The 25592-nt window shown below is 42.1% G+C and overlaps 1 protein-coding gene and 1 long non-coding RNA gene across 6 annotated transcripts in view; one reads left to right on the top strand and one right to left on the bottom strand.

The window, feature by feature from the left end:
• Window positions 1–266: 266 nt before the first annotated feature.
• Window positions 267–24948, bottom strand: LOC133378409 (uncharacterized). 3 transcript variants are annotated; one of them, XR_009761006.1, is made up of 7 exons: window positions 24162–24803; window positions 16430–16476; window positions 12923–12995; window positions 8446–8583; window positions 7245–7293; window positions 4799–4955; window positions 267–738 (listed from the first exon to the last, which is right to left on the bottom strand). It is a non-coding gene; the product is annotated as an uncharacterized LOC133378409 (long non-coding RNA). The 3 variants fall into 3 exon arrangements; XR_009761007.1 differs by lacking the exons at window positions 16430–16476; window positions 24162–24803 and adding an exon at window positions 24860–24948; XR_009761005.1 differs by lacking the exon at window positions 16430–16476 and having other exon boundaries at window positions 24162–24800.
• SPATA7 (spermatogenesis associated 7) overlaps window positions 24386–25592 on the top strand; it is a 78122-nt gene continuing 76915 nt past the window's right edge. For 2 of the 3 annotated variants that reach the window (XM_061613241.1, XM_061613245.1), the window contains exon 1: window positions 24386–24638. In XM_061613241.1, the coding sequence (XP_061469225.1) occupies window positions 24584–24638 (55 nt within the window). In that variant the 5' untranslated portion in view covers window positions 24386–24583. Of the gene's footprint in view, window positions 24639–24695; window positions 24767–25592 lie in introns of those variants that run through there. The other variant, XM_061613243.1, reaches the window with a different exon arrangement.

Here is a 25592-nt window from a genome sequence, read left to right on the forward strand (position 1 = left end):
TTCATCATTTTAGCTTCTAGTGATAATTCTGGTTTAATTTGTTCTAACACCCCATTATTGGTCTTTTTCACAGTCGATGGTATGCATAAAGCTCTCCTCCAGCACCACATTTCAAATGAGTATTAGACCAGCTGTGAACACATGCTTCACTTTGACCAGATAATGACAAGAGACAGAAGAGTGTGATGTTATGCAGAGACAATGTTCTCTTCCCTAGAGCTCACTCCGTGGCAAGCATTAAACTGCAACGGCAATATAAAAGGCAGCTTGTTTACTATATCCAACTTTGTAGGTCACCATATTACATTATTTCTTATTAATGCAATTTACAAGAATATTGCATGACACAATATATGAATTTGTCTATACTGACATTAACAGGTTTCAGCTATGTACTATGAGCTGCTGGAATTTGAACACAAAGCCTATTCTGCAGATATTCTATAGATGTTAGCTGTCCCTGGAAAAGCAAAGGCTAATGATATTTAGAAGTGCAAAAGTTGTTCCATTCATATTCTTTCTTTTAAAAATTCACCCCAATCACCTACAAATTTCAAAACACCTTAGTAGATTGAGGTAGCTCCCAACTCAATGTTTCAGCTTTTGCTTCCAGTCCATTAATTCCATGAGCATTATGAAAGAAATCCAATGCAGATAAATTGAAATGACAACCAGTATAGTGGGATGTATTTCAGGACCTTGGACAGCTATATGCATAGTTCTCCTTTGCTCAGATTCCTGTATCCAAAATAACAGGAACAAGCAATTTCATATTAACAGTGATAATATTCACTAATAGGCATAAAAAATCTTGTGGTTTAAGAAAGTACCTATAGCCAACAGATATTTCTATCAAACTTTAGAAAGCAGAGAAATTGGGCAGCTATAGTGAATGCACCAGGGGAGCAGGAGATCTGATCTCCTCTCTGAGATACTGTAGTGCTCTCCAACTGTGTAAAAATGCAAACACAATTTGGGTTGATTTTTCACAGTCCAATGCACTTCCTGTGTAGTTTAAAGAATTTGGTAACATCTACAGTATCTCAGATTGGGTGGGCATTGGGCAGTGGGGAAGCGCCTTTCCAAAAGAAAACATTGTGAACAATATCATTGTTTTTCAGCATTTCCCCCACCTTTTTATTTAACAGCAGGCTCTTGTAGTCTCCCACCAAAATTTAAACCAAAGCTGTCACTAGCCACCTCCACACCAGACCTTTATTTCACTTTGGACAGTTATGGCTTCTCTCAAAGAATCCTGGGAAGTGTAGTTAGTGAAGGGTGCTGAGAGTTGCTAGGAGACGCCTTGTTCCCCTCACAGAGCTTTAATCAGAGCGGCTGACTGTTAAACCACTCTGACCACTGGAGCTCTGTCAGGGGAATAGGAGTCTCCTCTCAGCACCCTTCACAAACTACACTTCCCTCTTTGGGGGAAGCCATGACTGTCTAAAGTGAAATAAAGGTCTGGCGTGGGCGTGGCCCCCTGATTAGGCAAGCCAAGCAGCTGGGAGTCTGGGTTTTAGAACACTGACAGTTGGTTCTTACTGAGCATGCCTGGCACTATAATATTCAATGTTAAATTTCTTAAATTAATGAAAAATCAGCTAGGCATTTTTTAACTTTTAAACTGCAGAAGATGAAGGTCAGAGTATGGGGTAAGGAAAGTAATAGGATTACAGGTACTCTCTGAACATGGCTGATTTTTAATTAATTCCAGCAATTATGAGAACACTGACAGAAAAAAGTCAAACGGATCTGTTCCCCCCCCCCTCTTTTTACATTTTGAACTCTCAATCTCTCTGACTGTTTTGTGCATCGCCATGAAAATTTAGAGGGTTGTTAAGCAAGCATTTCTGAGTTTTGTTTTGAAATGAGCTTATGGGAAGCATCAGAATGGCATGGGGGGTATTTTCAATTTAACATTGCGGAATGCGAAAAATCCATGCTGGCTATAGTATACAGTCACTCTCATGGCTGTGTAATAATAATATCAGTAATAATATTCTGAATCTTGTCTGTAATAACCACAGTGGTGACAGTCTCTAAAATTTAATTGAGAATTTCTGCTGAAGCAGAACCAGCATGGCTTCTGCAAGGGTAAGTCCTGACTGACCTATTAGAATAAGTCCTCACTGACCTATTAGAATTCTTTGAGAGGGTCAACAAGCATATAGGTGATCCAGCTGACATTTCAAAAAGCTTTCAACAAGGTACCTGACCAAAGACTTCTGAGGAAGCTTAGCAGTCATGGAATAAGAGGAGGGTTCCTCTTGTGGATCACATAACGGTTAAGTAATAGGAAGCAGAGAGTAGGAATAAATGGACAGTTCTCCCAACAGAGGGATATAGAAAATGGAGTTCCCAAGGATTGGTATTGGGACCTGTGCTTTTTACCTTTTTAACCCCATGATCAGAATGTCCATTACTATAGATCCATCTTTCCATATGTACCAGCAGAGCCCAGGGAACATCAGAGCTCCTTCTCCTAAAGTCTTTGACATACAGTGGATGACCACAAGAGGAAGGGCCTTCTCAGCAGTGGTCCCTCAGTTATAGAATGCCCTCCTCAGAGAGGTTCACCTAGCACACATTTTAATGTCCTTTCAGCACCAGGCCAAGACCTTTTTACTTCAACAGTCCTTCAAACTCAATGTTTTTATTCTCTGCTATTATGCTGTGGTGGTTTTAACTCTGTGGAAAATGTTAGGCCAGAGGTGAGGAGCCTGCGGCACTTCAGATGTTGCTGGGCTCCAGCTCCCACCAGGCCCAGTCATCATGGCTAATGATCAGGGATGATTGGAGTTGTAGTTCAGCAACATCTGGAAAGCCACAGGTTCTCTATCACTTTGGTAGGCTTTATTTATTTCATTACATTTATATCTTGCTCTTCCTCTGAGGAGCCCAGGATGAGAAACAAAAACACTAAAAGCACTTTAAAACATCTTAAAAATAAAAGACATAAAAATATCTTTAAAACATCTTTAAAAAAACAACTTCTAAAACATCTTAAAAAGCAATTCTAGCACAGACTAGGTTAAGGCCTCTACTTAAAAGGCTTGTTGAAAGAGGAAGGGCTTCAACAGATGTCAAAAGCATAACAGAAATGGCGCCTGTCTAATGTTTAAGAGGAGGAAATTTCAAAGTGTCAGTGCCACAACACTAAAGGTCTGTTTCCTGTGTTGTGCAGAATGAATGGTATCTGCAGGAGGCTTTGTACTAATTATTACTGGTCATGATCTTTAGACTGCTTGGGACTTAAAATTATAGGGCTGTATTCAATTAAGAGTAGACCCATTGAAATTAATGAGCCTAAGTTACCCATGCCCATTAACCTAAATGGATCTACTCTGAATAGGATCAACAGCAAATATCACCCATTGTTTTTAGTGTTAGTGATGCTACAGAGAATTAGATTTATGTAGATTTTATGATTTTAAATCATCTTTATCATTTTTTCTGCATAACCCAGAGAACAATTATTGTTGGGCAACTGATAAATAGGATGGATAGGTAAACAGATAACAAGATATATCTCAGGACCTACTTTGCATTTTTACATTTCCAGACACATAGCAAATGTATCCTGGCATTGGATTCTTCACAAGTTTCACACACAGAAAATTGGAAAGCTAGCTAGCTAGCTAGATTTGTGTGCTTCTCTCATGCTGCCAGACAGGAGAGAGAAAACACAGCACTAAGTATATTAAGCTGCCCCCGAAATATAAAACCTGGCACCTATGACAAAAGCAGTACTGGTGATATTTGCCATCTTATTAACTTTAACTTTCTGGTGAGACCATAATGGGATAGCAGTTGCTTCTGTGGAATGTACAAAGAGAGGCAGCACTTTGTCACTCGTGTCCAAGCTGTCGCTGCAAACTAAATCAGCTGTCAGGCTCTGGTGTGCGTGTTGCAGCCAGGAACAGCAGCACATCATTCAAGGCATTTTACAATTATCTTGCTGTATACAGTTGGGAAAGGTGTAGCAAAGCACAGTTTGCAAGTGGACTTTATGGTAACATGATCTCAAAAATATTTAATAACATGATCAACGCAGAGCCAACCTCACCATGATGCACCTGGCGAGAACAGATCTATGTAGGGTGCAGCCATAATCAGATGTTATTAAAAATGATGCAGATGTGCATAAAGTCACATATTTTTCTGAAGACTGAGATGGTAGAGGACAGCAAAAAGGGGGATTAATGAGTGAGGATGAAATAGGAGCAGGGTGACAGGAATTAGGAACTAGGGGAAGAGGAAGGGCAGTAGCTCTGTGGTAGAGCATCCGCCTTGTATGCAGAAGATCCCAGGTTCAATTCCTGGCATCTCAGGGTAGGGCTGGGAAAGATTCCTGCCTCAAACCCTGGAGAGCCACTGCCAGTTAGTGTAGACAATACTGAGCTAGATAACCAGTATAAGGCAGCTTCCTATGTTTCTTTGCTGTTCCTAACTGGATGAAGGAATGTTTAGGATACTAGAATTCATCATGCACCCTTTCTACTGGAAGCATTTGGAAACCCCAGTTGGGTCCTGAGATTTCAGAAGATGTTACCTTCATGGTGGCTTCTTGGGTTTTTTTACACACATGATGGCTAGGAACCTGGGATTAGAACAGGAATTACATTTAAAAATAAATAAATAAAAGACTCTGAGTTAACAAAACTTTACACCAGATTCCTGAATCTACACTCCATAGCAGGTAAGTACAAGTACAGAAAATTGTATTTGCTTTAATAATAAAATCAGTGTTCGTTAGTTATAACATATTATTTTAATGGTGTAAGATAGCCATACTTACCTGGAACATAGTGTGGAGAATTTTCTGTCATTTTACATTAGGAGCAGCCTGGTGAAACCATTTAGGAGTGATGAATGAAGTCGGATGCTTCCATTTTTGAGTTGCTTAATTGATAAAGCCTTCAGCAAGAACTGATTTTCATGAAATAGCATTTCCTCTGGAAAAAAATTAGTCCTTATAAATTATATTCTGCTGGGAGAGTATTACCTTAGTAGACTTCGTTAAAATTCTTCGTTAATAATTAAAGATCTAAAGCCAGTTTCATTTGCCCATATAACTGCTTTGAGCTCAGTGGAATTGATGTAATATAATAACCTTTGATTAAGCTAGACATCTCTGTCAGTGTAAGCATGGCCAGTGCCAGGCATGCTGGGGCCCTTGGGCACCAGCCTGCCCCGGCACACGCATGCAAGCCTGCACGCTCCACCTACCTACCTTTCCCTTGGTGAATGCTGCCCGCTCTGTGAGCGCATTCCTGCCATCAACCAAGATGGCGGTTGAGGCTTCCCTAAAGGGCTGATGCTTCCACTGCCATCTTGGTTGATGGCACACGTACGTGCTATACACGTGCATTCCTGCCCTTAACCAAGATGGTGGCAGGGGCATTAGCCCCTTAGGGAAACCTCAGCCGCCACCTTGGTTGATGGCAGGTTTGCGCCAGCAGCGCCAGCAGCATTTACATCAAGGGAGAGGTAGGTGGAGCATGCAGGCAGGCATTGCGGGCCTGCATGGCAGCGGAGGGGTGCCTGGGAGCTTCCTCTCACAATCCGCAGCAGGGTTGGGAGCCATGCTGCCGCAGATCGCTGAAGGGAGTGCTACCCACCCACCCTAAGGAGGGGCCCTTTAGGGGATCCAGAGGCCTTCGGCCAGGGCCCAAACTTGTTACCCTCTGGCGCCGGCCCTGAGTGTAAACATCAAGGAGAGGCACAGCATTGCAATTGTCCTTTCAGTTCCTGTTCCTAATATCATACAAGTGCATAGGTACATGACTTGTTTGACCAGAAGTCATAACAAAGTAGCAAAACATAACATTTACTACTAAATATTAAATTGTATAAATACATGTCTGCCCATTGCTCAAAATAAATCCTTTCACCTTATATGGCTCCACTTGTCATAGGAGCAGCATCATATAACTTTCAAAATATCATTGGTGCTGTTTTTCTATACCTATTGTGCCAACAGCTTTTGTGCTGTTGTCCAGCTATCAGCATTAGCAAATGGGGAATCTGCTTCCTGTAAATCCAACCAATGTTCCATGACTGTTAAGAAGAAGAGGTAAACATTTGCTGCAAGCCTCTTGAGTTACAAAGCAACAACAACATCTTTAATGGGCCAAATTGTCCAGTATCCCTTCTTCCCAAACACAATTATGTGACTTATAGGGCATTTTCCTAAACCTGTTGACAGCTGATGCCATCCAGTGTCACATTTCTCCAAATTTCTTCTCTGCCTGGTCTGTTGTCAATACCAGCATGGCCAATAGTCAGGGATGGTAGGATTTTTAGTTCAACAACATATGAAGGGCCACAGATTTCCCCTACTCCCTCCCAGTTTAAAATGTGACCACCCCAATCTCATTTTAAACTCAGGATCTGCACACAAAAATAACAAGCTCCACTGTGGAAACCAATAATAGAATTGTCAGGGCAGCATTTACTGGCCAAGAATATTGTACACCAAAACAGAGTTCAAGGCAGGTATTCTTAGGAAGCAGCCAGATATTACTGAACTACAACTCTAATCCATTCATTTTCATTCATTCATTGGCGATCACTCGTGGCCAAGTAAGATTGTCTTCCAGGGTAAGGTCTTTAACAGTGGGTCCGTAAGTGACTGTGGAGGCCAATTCTGGATCCACACGGCCTCCCACAGTGAGGACATACGTTTCCAGATAGAAGATGGTCATGATGAGGATTTGCTTGATGTGCCTTCCACTTAGCTTGTTTGTCCTTTTCGCCCTGTACTTGTGCTTCTTCAAAGTCCATAGCACCTTTGATAATGGCCAACCTCCAACTGGGACACTCATGCTTGCTGGGGCTGATGGGATCTGTAGTTCATCAACTTCTGGAGGGCTTCAGGTCCCCCAACCCTGTCCTAAGGGGATGCTGAAAACCGGCCCTTCCTACTTAGAGAAACCACTAATGCTGAAATCCTAGACAAGGTTACTTGGGTTGGGAATAAACCCCACTGGGTTTAATCAATGGAATTGAGATTAAACCCCATTGAGTAGATATGTGTAGAATTGTGCTGTAAGTGTCCTGACTCAATGGGACATTTCAGTTCCAAGTAGACTCATGTAAAATTGCACTTTGTCTTGGAAACTTTTACTTGCAAAGCATGTACTCCACCATTGATCTATGGCCCTTTCCTTCTGATATATGCAGGTGTGTGTGTGTAATTTGAGTATGGGGGTGGGGAAAAATTCAGTCAGATGAGTCCCCACCTGTAGTCCAAAGTGGTACCGGTCAGAAACAGGTTTACCATTTCATCTGCTGTTTGGAAAAACAAGGTCTTAGTTTAGACACTAGGAAACATGCATCTTACACTGTGATCTATTTTTGTCTCTACCATCCTAATCATTAATCAGGGGGTAAGCAGTGGGAGACAGCTGGCCTCCCGTTGTTGCCATTTGTTTCTTATTCATGAATAGGAGGAGGAAATCCAGCTGTTGCAAACATCAAGCTCATAACAGTGTCACTGTCTATAGCAGCTTTACAGCTGTGGATGCTACCATGGGAACTGAGTCACAATTTTTTTCTAGCTCATAATAGCCTTGCTATATATTGACATTCCAGAACATCAGATTGTCTGATCTATAATAGTGCTGTCAGCCCAACATTCAGTAAATCACATATTACTTCATAGTCTGAGGACCCTTATTTCTTTTATGCTCACTGAACTTTTAAGTCATCAATGATCCTCGAACTATAGCAGCGAAATGCTTTCCAGTTACAATAGGGGCCTTTAGAGATCAATCATGCCACAACCATGCCACCTACTACAGAACATGCCACAGAATATGACATTCAATGGCTTCAGAACAGACAGTTTGACCTTCCTTATAAGATCACAAAGCAGGGTTTCTAGCCCACATGACATTAGAGAAAATTCTGAAATTGCAGTGATGATGCTTGCTATAAATAAATGCAGTGAAAGCCCAGGAAAGTCAAGGGATGAAAATCCTTCACTTAGCAAAAGTATCAACCGTCACCCTGCATCCATGCTCTTCTACACCTGCAAATCGGGTGGGGAACCTTTTTCAACCCAAGGGCCACATTCATTTCTGGGCAACCTTCCAAGGTCCATATGCTAGTGATGGGCAGGGCCAGACACACTCAAACATCCATCTCAACCCTCCACTGAGACAAGGAAGAGGTATTATCAGAGTTCAAGGACACATTCCGGCCAGGCAAAACTAATTTGGATGCCAATCAGAGCCCAGGGGGGGGAATGACCTGGGCACAGGGGGTGTGGCCTGCGGAGAGTTCTGAGGGCCAGAGAGAGAGGCCTAGGGGACTGCATTTGGCTGCAGGTCTGAGGATCCCCAACCCTGTGCAAATCTATCTTTCCACACACATGTGCTTCTCTAGAAACTGTAACCTTTCCCCGCCACCCTGGACAAAATATAGAAAAATTCCAAATACCTGTGGGTCCAGCAAGGATTTATGCCTAGGAGATCATTTTGTCACACAGTTCCACCTCTTCATTTGGCAGATGTTCAGCAAAAGGTTTCCGAGAGTTAAAAGCCCAGTTACAGAACCAGCATCTCCCTCCTAAAGAGACTTAAGGTTGGAGTTTCCTAGCATAAGATCCTTTTGTTAGAGTAATTCCTTCCTATCTCTCTTAACCTGCCCTATCCCTGAGCCACATCCATGCAATGCTTGGCCAAGTTAGATAAGTTTATAGCTGTACCACAAGGGGCTTCAGCATGTCACCTGCCCACATGGTGCATTGCACCACGTATTTCCCTAGGTCCCATGACCTGAATCTGCAGCAAAGAGTGCCCTGGTAATTAGACCATGTGTGTGTCAGGTTCAAGCAGAAGGGGCATCCATACAGAAGTTTTCTCAACAGCTGTCTCACAAACTGGAGATTTTGAAGAGCTAATCTTTCAGAATCTCTTGAAACATCTAGCAAGATCCATGCATTTTGGGCCTCGCAATTCCCCATCACGTCACACACACACATATATATACACACCCCACACATATATATAGGCAGCTGGCAGGTGTGTGTGTGTGTATACACACACACACACCCCTGCCAACTGCCAGCTCCATGTCTCTGACAATTCCCAAAAGCATATGCCATAAGACCGCAATCCGCTCCTTTGGGAATAAGTTCCATTGGAGCCAGTGGGCTAATTTCTACTTCAGAGTATATGTGACTAAAAATCTAGCTATAGATCAGTTAGTTTTAGTGTCACAAACACACACACACACACACTAAGCTGAACCATTACTTTTGCTATTTTAGTTTGCCATTTAACACATATAACCATAATTTGGGAATATGTATTTTCTTGATCGTTAATTATCACAAAGGAGCATTTGCATATGGCACACTAGGCTGGTGTCACCTGGCAGCAGAAATAAAGACTCAGAATATATGGCTTGGATGACTAAAGTCAGATTCTCAACTTCTTGACTCTTCCAGTTAACGGTGCTAATTAGTGTCTATGTTCTTTAATGCCTGGCATTTCAAACTGAAACGGCGAGAATAAAACAGCTCTTAGCAGCAGTAAAGTAATGCTGCAGTTTGTCATGTCCTTAATTCCACTCTGAAAAGTTTATAGGAGAAAGTGGATGAACAGAAAAGGGTACATTTTAGGGAGAAATCCAGAAGTGGATCTTGTTACACACCAGCCACCAGATTTTGCTTTTCCATATGGATCTACCCCAAACTTTAGGACCTTCTTCAGATGCCCTACCCTAAGTGCCCCCCATCAAATGAAGGGACGTGGGCAACCAGCAGGGAGGCCTTTTCAGTATTGGCAGCCCAGTTGTGTAACAGTTTTTCCAGGGAGGCTCACATGGCACCATCTTTGTGGTCTTTTCTGTGCCAGGTGAGGACCTTTTTGTTTAACCAATCTAAACCAGTAGTCCCTAAACCTTTTCCTCCCACAGAACCACTTGAAAATTGCTGAAGGCCTTGGTGGACCACTTAGTGATTTTTCTGCCTGTTGTAGCAATTGTAATGTACTGTGTTAGGTACTGTATGATTCTTAATTGTATTTTTACAGACATGCCGTGGACTACATGAATGAGGCTCACAAACCACTGGTGGTCCGTGGACCAGTTTGGGAACCACTGGTTTAGGCCTCTCCATTTTTAAATCTGTGTTTTAAGTTTGAGAGGGGTACTGTGATTTTTTATTTTTTGCTGAATCTATGTAACTTTTGGTTTTATCTTTTAATGTTTTATTTCTTACTATATTTTGGTAAGCTGTCACACTGTCACGCTATCACACATGGGGGCATGGCATGGCGGCAGGACAACAGGCAATGGAGACAAGGGAGTGAGGGAACCAAGGATGGCAGGCAGATGAGTGAGTGACCATTGGGGAGGTGAGCGGGTGGTGAGCAGGCATTGGGGCGAGTGACTGAGCAGGTGAGCCAGCATCGGGCAGGCAACCAAGTGTCAGGAGCAAGCAAGCGGGTAGGTAGGCAGGTGAGCAGGCAGCAGCAACAACAATGCAGGAGACAACCAGGCCAGGTGGGAGGCCAGTAAGTGTCCTAAACTTAGGGGACATTTTGGGAGTTGCCTGTGGGTGGGGGAATGTTTTGGGAGTTGCCTGGAAGGGCCTTTGGGGAGTTCTGTGTGTTTGGGAGTCCCTGTGTATGGATTTGGAAGTCCTTCGTGTGGGTGTGTTTACATTTGGGAGTCCCTGGGGTGGGGGGTGGGGAGTCCCTCTGTGTGTGCACACACACACATGTGCATGTTTGGGAGCACCTGGCTCTGTGTATGTGCATGCGTGCGTGCACATATGTATTTGGGAGTCAGGGTTGGGAGTCCCTCTGTGTGTGTGTGCACGCGCGTGTGCGTTTTGGTAGTCTGTGTTTGTATGCGTGCGTGCATGTGTGTTTGGGAGTCTCGGGGGGTTGGCATGCAGAGCGTGCAGGAGCAAAGCCCCTAGTTGTAGTTTAAAAAAAAATTTAGTCATTTACTGTAATCCCATCAGAGAACTTTATGTTATGGAACAGTATACAAATGTTGTAAATAAGTAAATAACATTTTACATTATGGAATTATGCCTTTTTAATCCTGCTTAAACATTCCAAGAAATAAGAACATATGGTGTCAAAATATTCCAAATAAATGTTCTTCTATATATGAATGTCTTTAGAAAAAGGAAGATGTAAACCAGTTCATATGTAACATCTTTGTATCCCTGACTTTTGGTATTATTTGTATGGTTGGTTGTATCCACAAACATATTGTTAGGATGCATCATTCATGTCATTTGTGCGAAGATAATCCTGGTAGTCAAGGTTGGATTTCTAAAATGATTGAGTTCACAGGCTCATCTCTGAACAAGCTGTATGAATAACACATCCAACTAATTTTTTTTACATGTGTGCAATGCACTCACACAGATTAATCCAATAGCAATTCCATGCATGCATTACGTTGGAAACTGACATTGAAAGGTGTTGTGTAAAAAGCAAAGAGACAATTTAAGCCAATGGCAAACTTGTGAAAAGCATAGAAATGAATTGGCACAAGTGGGCCAGAATTCTGAAACAAGGACATTTCTAATAAACGGTGGCTACTGACAAGAGAGAAAAGCAATGGAAATTGCTACATTCTTTAAGCAACAGTGATACGTTGCCTGGTAACAAGGGGATAGCTGTGATGCTCTTGAAATGTTTTAGTTTGCTCAGTGGGAGGACTTTTTCCCTCCTTTAAAAAAATGCATTCTGTGAATGAAACTGCCAACTTTGGGGGGGAAAGCATGAAAAGCATGATGGATCAAGTTGGAACAAGTTTGGAGGATAGGTGGGATATAAATGTAATAATTCATATCCATTGCTCTGCCCCTTTTGCCTCTGGTCCCACCCACCACTGACATACAACCACTGGTAGATAAGGGAATACAGTTTAAATGAGGAGGTGGAGATCCATGTATGCCACCTTGAGTGGTGGACTATAAATGCTATTATTATTATTATTATTATTATGAGGAGGAGGAGGAGGAGGAGGAGGAAGAGGAAGAAGTTGAGTTGTGCTGATCAGCTCCATTGCTTTCTAAGATTTCTGAAAAGTATTGCTGGTAAATTTCAATGGGAATATTTCTTTTTAATTATTTATTTAAAAGCAATTATAAATGGCTTCATGTTTTCAAAAATCTCTAAGCAGTGTACAATATAAAACAGTATCATTAAAACAAATATATATTGTAAGTCGTTTGGAGACCTTCTGGTAACAAGCAAGTAACGTCTAATAAATCATTATTATTAATGAACAATAACATCAAACTGGGGGAAAAGTAGTATAAAAGCATATAAAAATAAATAAGACAGGAATTCAGGGAATTCATACACATAAAACAGGATGCAATCTTAGGGGTCAGTTATGAAATATGTCAAAACTGTTATCACAGTTACAGAACTAACAAGAGGGGCCCCTGCAACACAATGTTGCAGTGTGGCATGCTTCCATTCAAGGCCCCAGCCACTCCATTCCCCCTCCATCCTCATTTTCTGTTTACCACCATCATCATTCACATGCTCAGTCGTCACTGGGGTATTATCCCCATTTGGGGTTATTGTGAGGAGGGTGCCTAATCAGGCTACATGAAATTCTTTGGTATCTCCCTTGGTGTCTATGGGCAGCTTTCATCCATCTCTGAGGATATTCTAAATCAGCTGCTCAGTGCAAAGCATGACATGACATATCCAGACAATCTGCTGGCTCTTCCTACCCCTTTTTGTCTGTGTAATTCTTCCTCCATCCTCCCTTTCCACCCACTCTGTTCCATTCTCACCCTCAGTTGCTTGGTTTTCTTTTTCTCTCAGTCAGTGTTCCATGCCATTGAGTCCTGATGGGAATGTTTTGGGGTTCACTCCCCTTAGTTTTTTCCCCTAAAGATCTTTTATGCACCTGTAAATATTGGTGTTACCTGTAAATCTACTGCTACATGCCTCACGTGCACAGGTGTTGTTTTTGCTACATCTCCACAAGCACAGGAAGACCTGAATCAGAAACAGACAAAATGACAAGACAGTGTCTGTCATTGGACCAGCCAGAACCTTAAATATGCACTGCGTTACAGATGTTAGAATTCCACAGTACTGTTCATCAAGAAAAATGAACATTTGTAGTACAAAAAGGTAAAACAGTGAGTTGTTGTAGGCAATCTGGCACAGTAATATCCTCCATGTCAGTAATATGTTTTTTTTTACCCAACCACAGGTTGTACAGAAAGAACAATGGAAATGTATTAATTATTGCATTGAACTATCTGATCCTTTGGGATAGTGCACCAACTTTGCAAAGGCTGAAGAGAAGAACTGACAGAAAGGCAACTTTTTATGTAAAAGGCTCAAGTTGCATTTAAATTAAATACTGAATATTCAAGTTTTATTTATTTATTAATTAAACTATCTATAAGCTGCACATTTCATAGAATTACATCAAGATGGCTTACAACATACAGAAACCCAATAAAATTTTAAAACCAATAAAAAACATCATTAAAAACAATAAGAAAAGTATCAATAAATACTGAATTGGTGGGAGGGGGGAATCATGTTTAAAAGGCCTATCTAAAAAGTTCAGTTTTCAAGAGATGCCTGAAAGAAAAGTGGAATGGTTCCTGCCAAACCTCTTTCAGGAGGAAGTTCCACAGAGTAGGACCTGCCACACTAAAGGCTTGGTCCCTAGTGGAGGCCAACCAAACCTCAGGGGTGTAGGGAACCACCAAAGTGCCCCATCAGAAGATCTCAGTGATCGAGATGGAACGTAGGGAGTCACGTGGTCCTTAAGGTACTTTGGACCCAAGTTGTTTAGGGCTTTCTGAATTAACATAAGTACCTTGAACCTGGCCTGGTAGCAAATTAGTAACCAGTGCAGCTCTTTCTGTAGATTACATCATTATGCAAAATTACTTATAAGTGGGTATTCAGTAAAGAATGCAGATTTTTACTACATGTTTCAAAGCAACGGAGTTAACAACAGAACGTATTTACAATGCTGGAAGTATTTTATATGCATTTGTAGTTATGCTGCATTTCTGAATCCAAAAAATCAATAAAAGGACATCATGTCTTTACAAGTTTTTCCTGTACGGTCTACTTCTTCTAATCTTACAAATCCTTTAAGCTTGGATATTTGAACAAAATACTAGATTTTAATGATCCATTCTTTTATTGTGAGCACTGGAGGCTTATACCTATACCTATATATAGCAACTTGGAACGGTTCTCTGCGATTTTAATATAAACAGGGCTTCCTGAATCTTGTGCAATTTACTTTATCTTTTTGGATTAGATTTCTTGTCCCCAGGAGCCAGAACAGCAACTGTTGTCTACATGGACGTTTCTGAATTTATTAATACCATGTGTTTCCTGAACATACCAGACATATGCTCCACTTCCTTTACTGAGAATGCATGGACTCTTGCTGTCCTGTTTGTACAGAGTTGTTCATACACAAGTAGAAAATACATGTATGTCCATTCAAATGAAAATTTTGCATGTTCATAATTTGGTGCTTCTCTAATATACACAAGCAGTGGTTAGTAAACAATTGGGCCACACTCCCGTACATTTTAAAAGGACAGCACACACACAAAAATGCATGCCTGTGCATTGTATTTGGGTACACACATGTAAATACAAAAACATGTAAAGAATTGACCATAGGATGTTAGAGAATTCCAAGCAACATGGTCAATGGGATCCAGTTTTTGGTTCATCTACGGACACGATTCATGGAAATGATTCTACAAAGAGCGGGTGTCCCTAAGCTCACTGAAGTGTTTACAATCCACACGTCCATATATTATTTAATAAAATATAATTCTTAAAATTAGATTTGTAGTAATATGCTCAAATGTAAACATGAACATTTAAAAGACAGCCATATATTACAAAGAATTATTCCTGGAATGTGTTGCCATCTGTAAACTCTTCAAAGCATTGTGAAAATTATGCAACTGACACATTAGTGATGCTCATTCATTCATTGGCGATCACTTGTGGCCGAGTAAGATTGTCTTCCAAGATAAGGTCTTTAATGGTGGGTCCGTAAGTGACTGTGGAGGCCAATTCTGGATCCACACAGCCTCCCACAGTGAGGACATAGGTTTCCAGATAGAAGACGGTCATGATGAGGATTTGCTTGATGTGCCTTCCGCTTAGCTTGTTTGTTCCTTTCACCCTGTACTCGTGCTTCTTCAAAGTCCATAGCACCTTTGATAATGGCCGACCTCCAATTGGGACGCTCATGGGCCAAGGTTTCCCAGTTCTCAATGCTTATGCTACATTTTTTTAGATTCGCTTTGAGAACATCTTTAAACCTCTTTTGCTGTCCACTGATATTCCGTTTTCCATCCTTAAGTTGGGAGTAAAGTAGCTGCTTTGGAAGATGGTGATCATGCATTCGAACAACATGGCCGGTCCAGCGAAGTTGATGTTGGAGGATCATTGTTTCAACACTGGTGGTCTTTGCTTCTTCCAATACGCTAACATTAGTCCGCCTATCTTCCCAAGTAATTTGCAGAATTTTCTGGAGGCAGCGTTGGTGGAATCTTTCAAGAAGTTGGGAGTGGCGTTTATAGATGGTCCATGTTTCACAGGCGTACAGTAAGGTCGGTAGTACAATGGCTTTGTAAATAAGCATTTTGGTCTCCCTGTGAATATCCCGATTACTGCTAGCATGCAGCTGAAGCAAAGTTATAAATGGTTCTACTTACAGAAGACTCTGTTGGCAGACAGATAGCTCTTTCAGCTGAAGTGTAACCAGTTTTTCAGCACAGAATTCCCTATTTTCTTTCTAATTTCCAGGGCATTGCTCTTTAAATAAACACCTGAGTTGGCTGGTTTGCTATGTAGTGTTTCATATAGAATTGAATAAGAAACATGGCTGTGTTGATCTTTTGGTTAATTCGAAATTCTCCAGACACAAGACCTGTTTTGCACGTTATTTTACTAGCATTGAGAGGGCTTAACATTTCTTTAGACCTTGTGTATCGTTTGGATGAAGCTATTCTAGATTATTTCATACCAACCTAAACTCCTAACAGGAAATAACTACTAACAGAGCTGTGACTGAGCTTGGGAGTCAGAAATGAATAAAAGTAGATTCTATTTCTGTTTGAAAGCCAATTCAAAAATATATCAATATAACAAAATATTGCTGAAGTCATGAAAAGTTTTTTACAAAAGTATATAACAAGAACAATATATAAATATGAATATTGTCTTCTTGTGTGGAACAGAAATAATAGAATAATCAATTTCTAATGCTGTAAGGATATTTTCAAGAAGGTCCAGCCAGACGCGTTTTGACACACAGTGTCTTTTTCAATGGCCTTAAAGATAGAGAGAGTATACAGCACAATGTAATTTATGCCTTAATATAAGAAAATATTTGATAGAAAGAATATAATGTAAAATATACATACTATAAAAACGGCTCTCAATATGAATTGAATACAGTATCCAATGAATTCTATAGGATATAAAAATGTACACATGAATGAGTAAGAGAATTAATACAAGAAGAATATATCACAAAATTTTTATACATAAAAGAGAAAAGAGTTATTTTTTAAAAAAACTTACATTGCAATCAATGCTTATAATGCATTATCCTTGTCCACAGGTTTTTTTAAACTCTGTTTTTGATGCTCTTTTTATACAGATTGAGGCCAAAAGGCTGTGATGTTCTGGTTAATTACTGAGCACCAATACATCTGTGTGGATTTTCTTAAAGAGATATAACAATGAGTCCTGTCTCAGTAATCTATTAGAATTCTTTGAGAGTGTCAACAAGCATATAGATAGAGGTGATCCAGTGGACATAGTGTACTTAGACTTTCAAAAAGCGTTTGACAAGGTACCTCACCAAAGGCTTCTGAGGAAGCTTAGCAGTCATGGAATAAGAGGAGAGGTCCTCTTGTGGATAAGGAATTGGTTAAGAAGCAGAAAGCAGAGAGTAGGAATAAACGGACAGTTCTCCCAATGGAGGGCTGTAGAAAGTGGAGTCCCTCAAGGATCGGTATTGGGACCTGTACTTTTCAACTTGTTCATTAATGACCTAGAATTAGGACTGAGCAGTGAAGTGGCCAAGTTTGCTGACGACACTAAATTGTTCAGGGTTGTTAAAACAAAAAGGGATTGCGAAGAGCTCCAAAAAGACCTCTCCAAACTGAGTGAATGGGCGGAAAAATGGCAAATGCAATTCAATATAAACAAGTGTAAAATTATGCATATTGGAGCAAAAAAACTTAATTTCACATATACGCTCATGGGGTCTGAACTGGCGGTGACCGACCAGGAGAGAGACCTCGGGGTTGTAGTGGACAGCACGATGAAAATGTTGACCCAGTGTGCGGCAGCTGTGAAAAAGGCAAATTCCATGCTAGCGATAATTAGGAAAGGTATTGAAAATAAAACAGCCGATATCATAATGCTGTTGTATAAATCTATGGTGCGGCCGCATTTGGAATACTGTGTACAGTTCTGGTTGCTTCATCTCAAAAAGGATATTATAGAGTTGGAAAAGGTTCAGAAGAGGGCAACCAGAATGATCAAGGGGATGGAGCGACTCCCTTACGAGGAAAGGTTGCAGCATTTGGGGCTTTTTAGTTTAGAGAAAAGGCGGGTCAGAGGAGACATGATAGAAGTGTATAAAATTATGCATGGCATTGAGAAAGTGGATAGAGAAAAGTTCTTCTCCCTCTCTCATAATACTAGAACTCGTGGACATTCAAAGAAGCTGAATGTTGGAAGATTCAGGACAGACAAAAGGAAGTACTTCTTTACTCAGCGCATAGTTAAACTATGGAATTTGCTCCCACAAGATGCAGTAATGGCCACCAGCTTGGATGGCTTTAAAAGAAGATTAGACAAATTCATGGAGGACAGGGCTATCAATGGCTACTAGCCATGATGGCTGTGCTGTGCCACCCTAGTCAGAGGCAGCATGCTTCTGAAAACCAGTTGCCGGAAGCCTCAGGAGGGGAGAGTGTTCTTGCACCCGGGCCATGCTTGCGGGCTTCCCCCAGGCACCTGGTTGGCCACTGTGAGAACAGGATGCTGGACTAGATGGGCCACTGGCCTGATCCAGCAGGCTTTTCTTATGTTCTTATGTTCTTAATACTGCATACTAAATTTTTAAAGAAACCAAACAAGTGCTAAGAGCAATGCATACATCAATTATATTTCTGCTTAGAAGCTATGTTATGGAAGTGCAATCGTCTTATATGAAAAAGAAAATAAATGAGATGAAATAAATTGAAATTATAGAATGGGTAGCCAGCTAATTTCTTCATTGAGACCGTATGGGCTTATGGTTTTTAAAGTATAAATCCAAAATAACTCCCTTCTTAGCAGAAAATTGTTGAAATTTTTACCTATTCCTTTACCTTTTTCTATAATCCAAAACTTTAAATCGGATTCAGTATGACCCTGATTAATAAAATGATTAACTAGAGGGGCATTACGTCTCGAATTTCTGATACAACTTTTATGTTCACATATCCTGATCCTGATTTTCCTAGTAGTCTTTCCTACATAAGAAAGGTTACAAGGACATGTGATACCATAAATAACCCCTTGTGTATTGCAATTAAAAAATTCTCTAACCTGAAATTTCCTATTATTTATTTATTTATTTATTTTATTAAGCTTATATACCGCCCGACTAGCAACAGCTCTCTGGGCGGTGAACATTAAAAATACAATAAAAATAACACAATACAGTATATCACAATACAAAACTGTACAAAAAACTGTACAGTCTAAAATCAAAATATAATAATTTAGAATTAACAGGAATTAAAATGCCTCAGAGAAGAGAAAGGTTTTAACCTGGCGCCGAAAAGATGATAGTGTCGGCGCCATGCGCACCTCCTCGGGGAGACCATTCCATAGTTCGGGGGCCACCACTGAGAAGGCCCTAGATCTTGTCACCACTCTCCGGGCTTCCCTATGAGTCGGAACCCGGAGGAGGGCCTTCGTAGTAGACCGTAGTGTACGGGCCGGTTCATATCGGGAGAGGCGTTCCGACAGATATCGTGGTCCCGTGCCGTATACGCTTTATAGGTAAGTACCAACACTTTGAATCTGGCCCGGAAGCATATTGGAAGCCAGTGCAAACGGGCTAGCACAGGTGTTATATGCTCAGACCGCTTAGTTCTTGTTAGCAGTCTGGCCGCCGCATTTTGCACTAGCTGTAGCTTCCGAATCGTCTTCAAAGGTAGCCCTACGTAAAGCGCATTGCAGTAGTTCAGACGCGAGGTTACCATAGCATGTACACTGATGTGAGGTCCTCCTTACTCAGATAGGGACGTAGCTGGGCTACCAACTGAAGTTGGTAGAACGCATTCCGGGCCACCGAGGCTACATGAGCCTCAAGTGTGAGGGAAGAGTCTAAGATGACTCCCAGACTACGCACCTGTTCCTTTAGGGGGAGTGTAACCCCGTCCAGGACAGGGTATATATCCACCATCCGATCAGAGAAACCATCCACCAACAGCATCTCAGTCTTGTCAGGATTGAGTCTCAGTTTGTTAGTTCTCATCCAGTCCATTGTCGCAGCCAGGCAACGGTTCAGCACATCAACTGCCTCACCTGAAGAAGATGTAAAGGAGAAGTAGAGCTGCGTGTCATCAGCATACTGATGACAACGCACTCCAAAACTCCTGATGACCGCCCCCAGCGGCTTCATATAAATGTTAAAAAGCATGGGAGACAGAACCGAACCCTGCGGGACCCCACATTGGAGGACCCACGGTGTCGAGCAATGTTCCCAAGCACTATCTTCTGGAGGCGACCCACTAAGTAGGAGCGGAACCACTGCCAAGCAGTGCCTCCAACTCCCAACTCCGCAAGCCTCTCCAGAAGGATACCATGGTTGATGGTATCAAAAGCCGCTGAGAGGTCAAGGAGAATCAACAGAGTTACACTCCCTCTGTCTCTCTCCGGACATAGGTAATCAAACAGGGCGACCAGGGCAGTCTCAGTGCCAAAACCAGGCCTGAACCCCGATTGACATGGATCTAGATAATCGGTTTCATCCAATAGCGCCTGGAGCTGGTCAGCAACCACACGTTCCAGGATCTTGCCCAGGAACGGAACATTGGCTACTGGTCTGTAGCTGCTGAAATCCTCTGGGTCCAAGGAAGGTTTTTTCAGGAGTGGTCTCACTGCCGCCTCTTTCAGACAGCCAGGGACCACTCCCTCTCATAAAGAGGCATTAATCACTTCCTTGGCCCAGCCAACTGTTCCTTCCTTGCTAGTTTTAATTAGCCAAGAGGGGCAAGGATCCAGTACCGAAGTGGTCGCACGAACCTGTCCAAGCACCTTGTCCACGTCCTCGAACTGTATTATTGGACATATTGAAGAAATGTTTAGTCTTATTGTTATTATTACACACACTGCAATTACCACATGGAAAGTTTCCTGCTGGTGGATTAGATATAAGGAAGGAAGTGGTGGTCCTGGGTGTCACCTGAGTATTTGAATGTACCAAAAGGTCCTGTAAATTTGGTGCACGTTTAAAGACAAATCTGGGTTTTTCCCTACACTTAGGTATGTTTTCCAATAAATGCCAATGTTTTAAGATGATATTCTGTATCTTCCCATTAAAACCATCATAGGTTAATGGTATAAATAATTTGTTGTCTCTTTTTTCTTCTTTATTTTTTCCACACTAGTATTAGTTGGTAGTAAATCCTTTCTATCCTTAATTTTAGCTCTATACTTAGCCTTTTTTAAAATTTTCTTTGGATAACCCCTCTGTTGTAATTGTTGTATAAGAGAGTTGGCCTGAACATCAAAATCCTTCAAATCACTACAATTCCTTCGAATTCTTATCATAAGAGAGAAAGGTAAATTACTCTTAATGTATTTTGGATGAAGGCTATCATAAAGAAGGTATGAATTAGCATCAGTAGGTTTTGTGAAAACAGAGGTTATGTTTATTGTTCTCTTTTTTGAGTGAGATATCCAAAAAATTAATGAGACTTACTATAATTAATTTCAAATTTAATAGATGGATGTTGGGAATTGACATATATATGGAACTTATGTAAATCGACTTCATCCCCTTTCCAAATGAAAAAAATATCATCCAAATATCTTTTATAAGCCGAAATGTATTTGAAAATAATTTTTTTGGTGTGAGAATATACATATTTTCAAAGTAATCCATATAAAGGTTTGCCAATTCTGGGGCAAACTTGCATCCCATAGCTGTCCCAGATATCTGCCAATATAAGTTAGATTGAAAACTGAAGAAGTTTTTGGTCAAAGCAATTTCTGCTAAGTTACAAATAAAGTTTGTCGGTGGTAGAAAAGGATTTTCTCTGTTATTTAAAGTAGTTTCAATAATATGTAACGCCTCATCCTGTGGGATGTTAGTATAAAGTGATGTGACGTCCATTGTAACAAAAAAAGAATGATGTTCCAAAGTGTTGATGTTATTTAAATGGGACAAAAAATCCCCAGAATCTTTAATATATGATCCTATTGATGGTATAAATGGTTTTGAAAAATAATCTACATATTCAGATAAAGGTTCTAGGATAAAACCACATCCTGAAATGATGGGTCTGCCAGGAACTGGAAAAGTGCCTTTATGAATTTTAGGAAGTAGATAAAAGATAGGTGTTCTTTCCTGTGATTCTAATAAGAAATCATAAGTTTTTTTAGTAGCATTACTAGCATTGAGAGGGCTTAACATTTCTTTAGACCTTGTGTATCGTTTGGATGAAGCTATTCTAGATTATTTCATACCAACCTAAACTCCTAACAGGAAATAACTACTAACAGAGCTGTGACTGAGCTTGGGAGTCAGAAATGAATAAAAGTAGATTCTATTTCTGTTTGAAAGCCAATTCAGACAAAAAAAAAGTAGTGTTGGGATGTAAGTCCGAAGAGGGTGCTCATAGAGCACATGATGCACTTAGAGCCAGTGTGGTGTAGTGGTTAGAGTGTTGGACTGGGACCCAGGAGACCAGAGTTCAAATCCCTGCTTGGCTATGAAGCTCACTGGGTGACTTTGGGTCAGTCCCCGTCTCTGAGCCTAACCTACCTCACAGGTTTGTTGGGAGGATAAAATTGAGAGGGGAGAATCATGTTTGTACACCACACTGACCTCCCTAAAGGAAAGGTGGGATACACATATAATAATAAGATAAAAGATAAGAAGGCATGAGTCTGGTTGGCGCTTGGATGGGAGGACCAACGGGGAATTCCATGGTTGTGTGATGGAAGAAAGGTAGGATATAAATGTATTAAGCAAACAAATGGTGGTTACTTTTAGGGATTCAGAACACCCCTGGAATCAGAAGGGTCATCTTGACATGCCAAGGTGTTTCAGGGGTAAGAAAAGCTTTACATGCTGGAATTAAAACTTTGGAAGCCCTATCCTGCAAAATGCAGTGGCAAGACTGCTCACTGGGCTAGGGTATCGCCAACATCACCCCACTGCTGAAAGAATTGCACTGGCTGCCCATTTCCTACCGGGCCAAGATCAAGGTGCTTGTTTTGGTGTACAAAGCCCTATACAGCTCAGGACCAGGATACCTGAAAGACGGTCTTACCCCTTATATACCCAGTTGATCACTGCGCTCTGCAGGTGAGGGCCTCCTACAAATACCATCTTATCAGGAGGTTCGTTCTGCACAATATAGGAAATGGACCTTTAGTGTGGCGGCACCTACCCTGTGGAATTCCCTCCCCTTAAATATTAGGCAGGCGCCATCTCTGCTATCTTTTCAGCGCCTTTTGAAGACTTTCCTCTTTCAACAAGCCTTTTAAGTTGAGACCTATCCCAGTCTGGGTCTGTGTCAGAATTGCTTTTAATATCTTTTCTTTAATAATATGTTTTTAACCTTTTTAAAAATATATATATTTTTAAAGCTTTTTAAAAAAATGTTTTTAACGTTATTTTGTTTTAATGTATTTTAAGGTCTTTTAATGATTTTTTTTAGCATTTCTGTTTGCCGCCCTGGGCTCCTGCTGGGAGGAAGGGCGGGATATAAATAAAACAATAAAAAAAATCCTCTACAGAAGGTAACTGTATAATTTGGGTCGAGCAAGTCACTCACACAGCCCACTTATGCTGCTAACCTATGCATGCCTACTCAGAAGTATTGAACTGAAGCTTATTCCCAGGTGAATGAGGTCAGGGGATTGCAGTCTTACAGTGACATGGTTGGAGGCCTCCTCTGCGGCTGCTCCCACATTGCTCCAGGTAATCCTGCACACACATTGTCAGGGCATATACTCCAACAGTGACATGGAACAAGAATTGCCAGAATGCTATACAACTGTGACCCCTAACCACATAAACATGCGGACCAAATCTGGCTGCCTCAAACACCCACACCAGTTAGCAACACCACAGGCCAAGAGTGTCATTTGATGGTGCTGGTCACTTTTCCAGCAAGTCACAGAAGATTTTCAGGGTCCTGGCCTACCACCTCTCACTGCCTCCTCCAAGCAGTATTCCAGACAAAAACTAGCTGCTAGCCAGGGATGTATAAGTAATCCAGAGCAACCACACTGTTTCAGATAATATGTAAAGGGGGCTTGAATTCCTCCCACTCCATGACCTCACAACTTCCAGAAAGACTGTACAAGCAAAAATTAAATTTGTATTCCATACTAGTCCCCCTTAGAGTAGACCCACTAAAGTTAATTGACATAACTAATTTAGGTTGTATAATTTCAGTGGGTGTGCTCTGAGTAGGCCCTAGTTGAATACAACCCAGTGTGTTTTTATCACAGAAGAGGGGTCACAATTTGTCTGAACTGACATTGTCCTCCCCTCAGAGCAATTCTGTTTACTCGGAACCAAGAGGGCTCACTCCCAGGTAAATGTGCATAGGATTGCATAGGAAGGTGCCTTATATTGACCCAGATTCTTGGCCCATCTAGTTCAGTACTGTCTACACTGACTGGCAGCGGCTCTCCAAGATTCCCAATACCTCAAATTGTTGGGGAATAAACCCGGGACCTTCCGCATACAAAGGAGATGCTCTGCCACTGAACTAGGGCCCTTCCTGCACAGCACAGCCTTATGCACGTTTATTTGGAAACAAGCCCCGTTGTGTTCAACGGGGCTTACTCACCGGTAAGGGTGCACAGGATGCAGCCTAAGGCTACCATCACAAATATACTTACTCTAGGAATTACGCGCCTTTGGACAACGGTGGGCCTGACTTCTGAGAAAAGTTTGCGCCGCTGTCCCTTCCCCAAATTTTCACCCTCTCCGGGGGCAATTCTGCCCACCTTCACCAGGGAGTAAGACCTACTCCGTCGGTGGGTTTTAACTCCCGCGCAAGATCCGCGTAGGTCTCCGTCCACCTTCCCCCGCCCCTTCCTTGCCTTCCCCGGTCCCAGGACGCAATGCTCCCAGCGGTGGCCGCCGCGAAGCGAGCGATGGTGTCCATAGCAACCTTGCCGGCTGCCAGGCCCGCCCCTTGCCCGCCCGGAGAGAGACAAGGGAAGAAGGGCGGGCAGGGGGACGGACGGACGGAAAGCGCCGGTGCGGGCCGCTTGTGGCTCGCTGGCAGAGAAGGAGCCGGCGGGGCCAGGTCAAGAGCATGGGAGTGAGGATGGAGGGCGGCGGCGGCGACGGCAGGAGGAGGAGGAGCCCAGGTAGAGACGGTGGGGTGGAGGGGACAAGTTGGGGCCGGGGGAGGGGAGGTCCGCCGGCTGGCCCCGGGCTAGGAGGAAAGGAGGCGCCTGCACGAGCCTCTCCATCGCGAAGTACCAAAGCTTCACAGGTTGGTTGGAGGAAGAGGCTGGGGATCTTTACACCTCCCTGCCTCCCTCCTCTCCCGGTTTCTTTCAGGGCCTGTCAGTGAATTTGCACCCACCCCAGTCGGCGTGACTGATAATCCTGCATTGACCAATCCCAGCGCCCTTCATCTGCCACTCCCACGAGGCTATCTATAGCCAGCGCTATCGAAATCCGTATCGTCAGCCTGTGTGCAATATATGCACAGACGTATGCCCCACAATCCAACGGGGGCGAGAGCCCCTCCAGTCTCCCCGCCCCCATGGCTGTCTCCCGGCTTGTAGATTACAACATCTCCCAAGGCATAGAGGGAGCAGCTTCTTCGTTGTCCCTAACCACGCATAACATAAAGCGATCCTCTGCGTCTTTGCTTTCCCATGCATGGTCAGTTCTATGGGCATTCCAGAATGGGGAACCCACGGTTGTGAAAAGTTCCAGAATGCACCAGCCTGCTCCAATGGTGTAGGGAAGCCTTGGGAATTGAGAGTTTCCCACCATGCACTGCTCCAAAGTGTCAGGATTCCAGAGCCTCTATTACACAGATGTTCTATGGAGATGAAACTTGTCATCATGTACACACTTAACAAAATAAAATCTCCACCCTTCCAGGACAGAATACTTTTAGACTGCAATCTTATACACATGAACCTTGGAGAATGGTCCGCTGAATTGAATAGGATTACTTCTGAGTAGACACATATAAGATTATGCTGTCAGTTTGTTTATGCACACCTAAGCTTCTGTTTGGCAAGGAAGCCTGACCTTATGCTCTTTTGTTTTCTTGTGCCATTTCAGCCTGCACAGTAAATCAC

The sequence above is a fragment of the Rhineura floridana genome, chromosome 2 (assembly GCF_030035675.1).
Source record: "Rhineura floridana isolate rRhiFlo1 chromosome 2, rRhiFlo1.hap2, whole genome shotgun sequence".
NCBI lineage: Eukaryota > Metazoa > Chordata > Lepidosauria > Squamata > Rhineuridae > Rhineura > Rhineura floridana.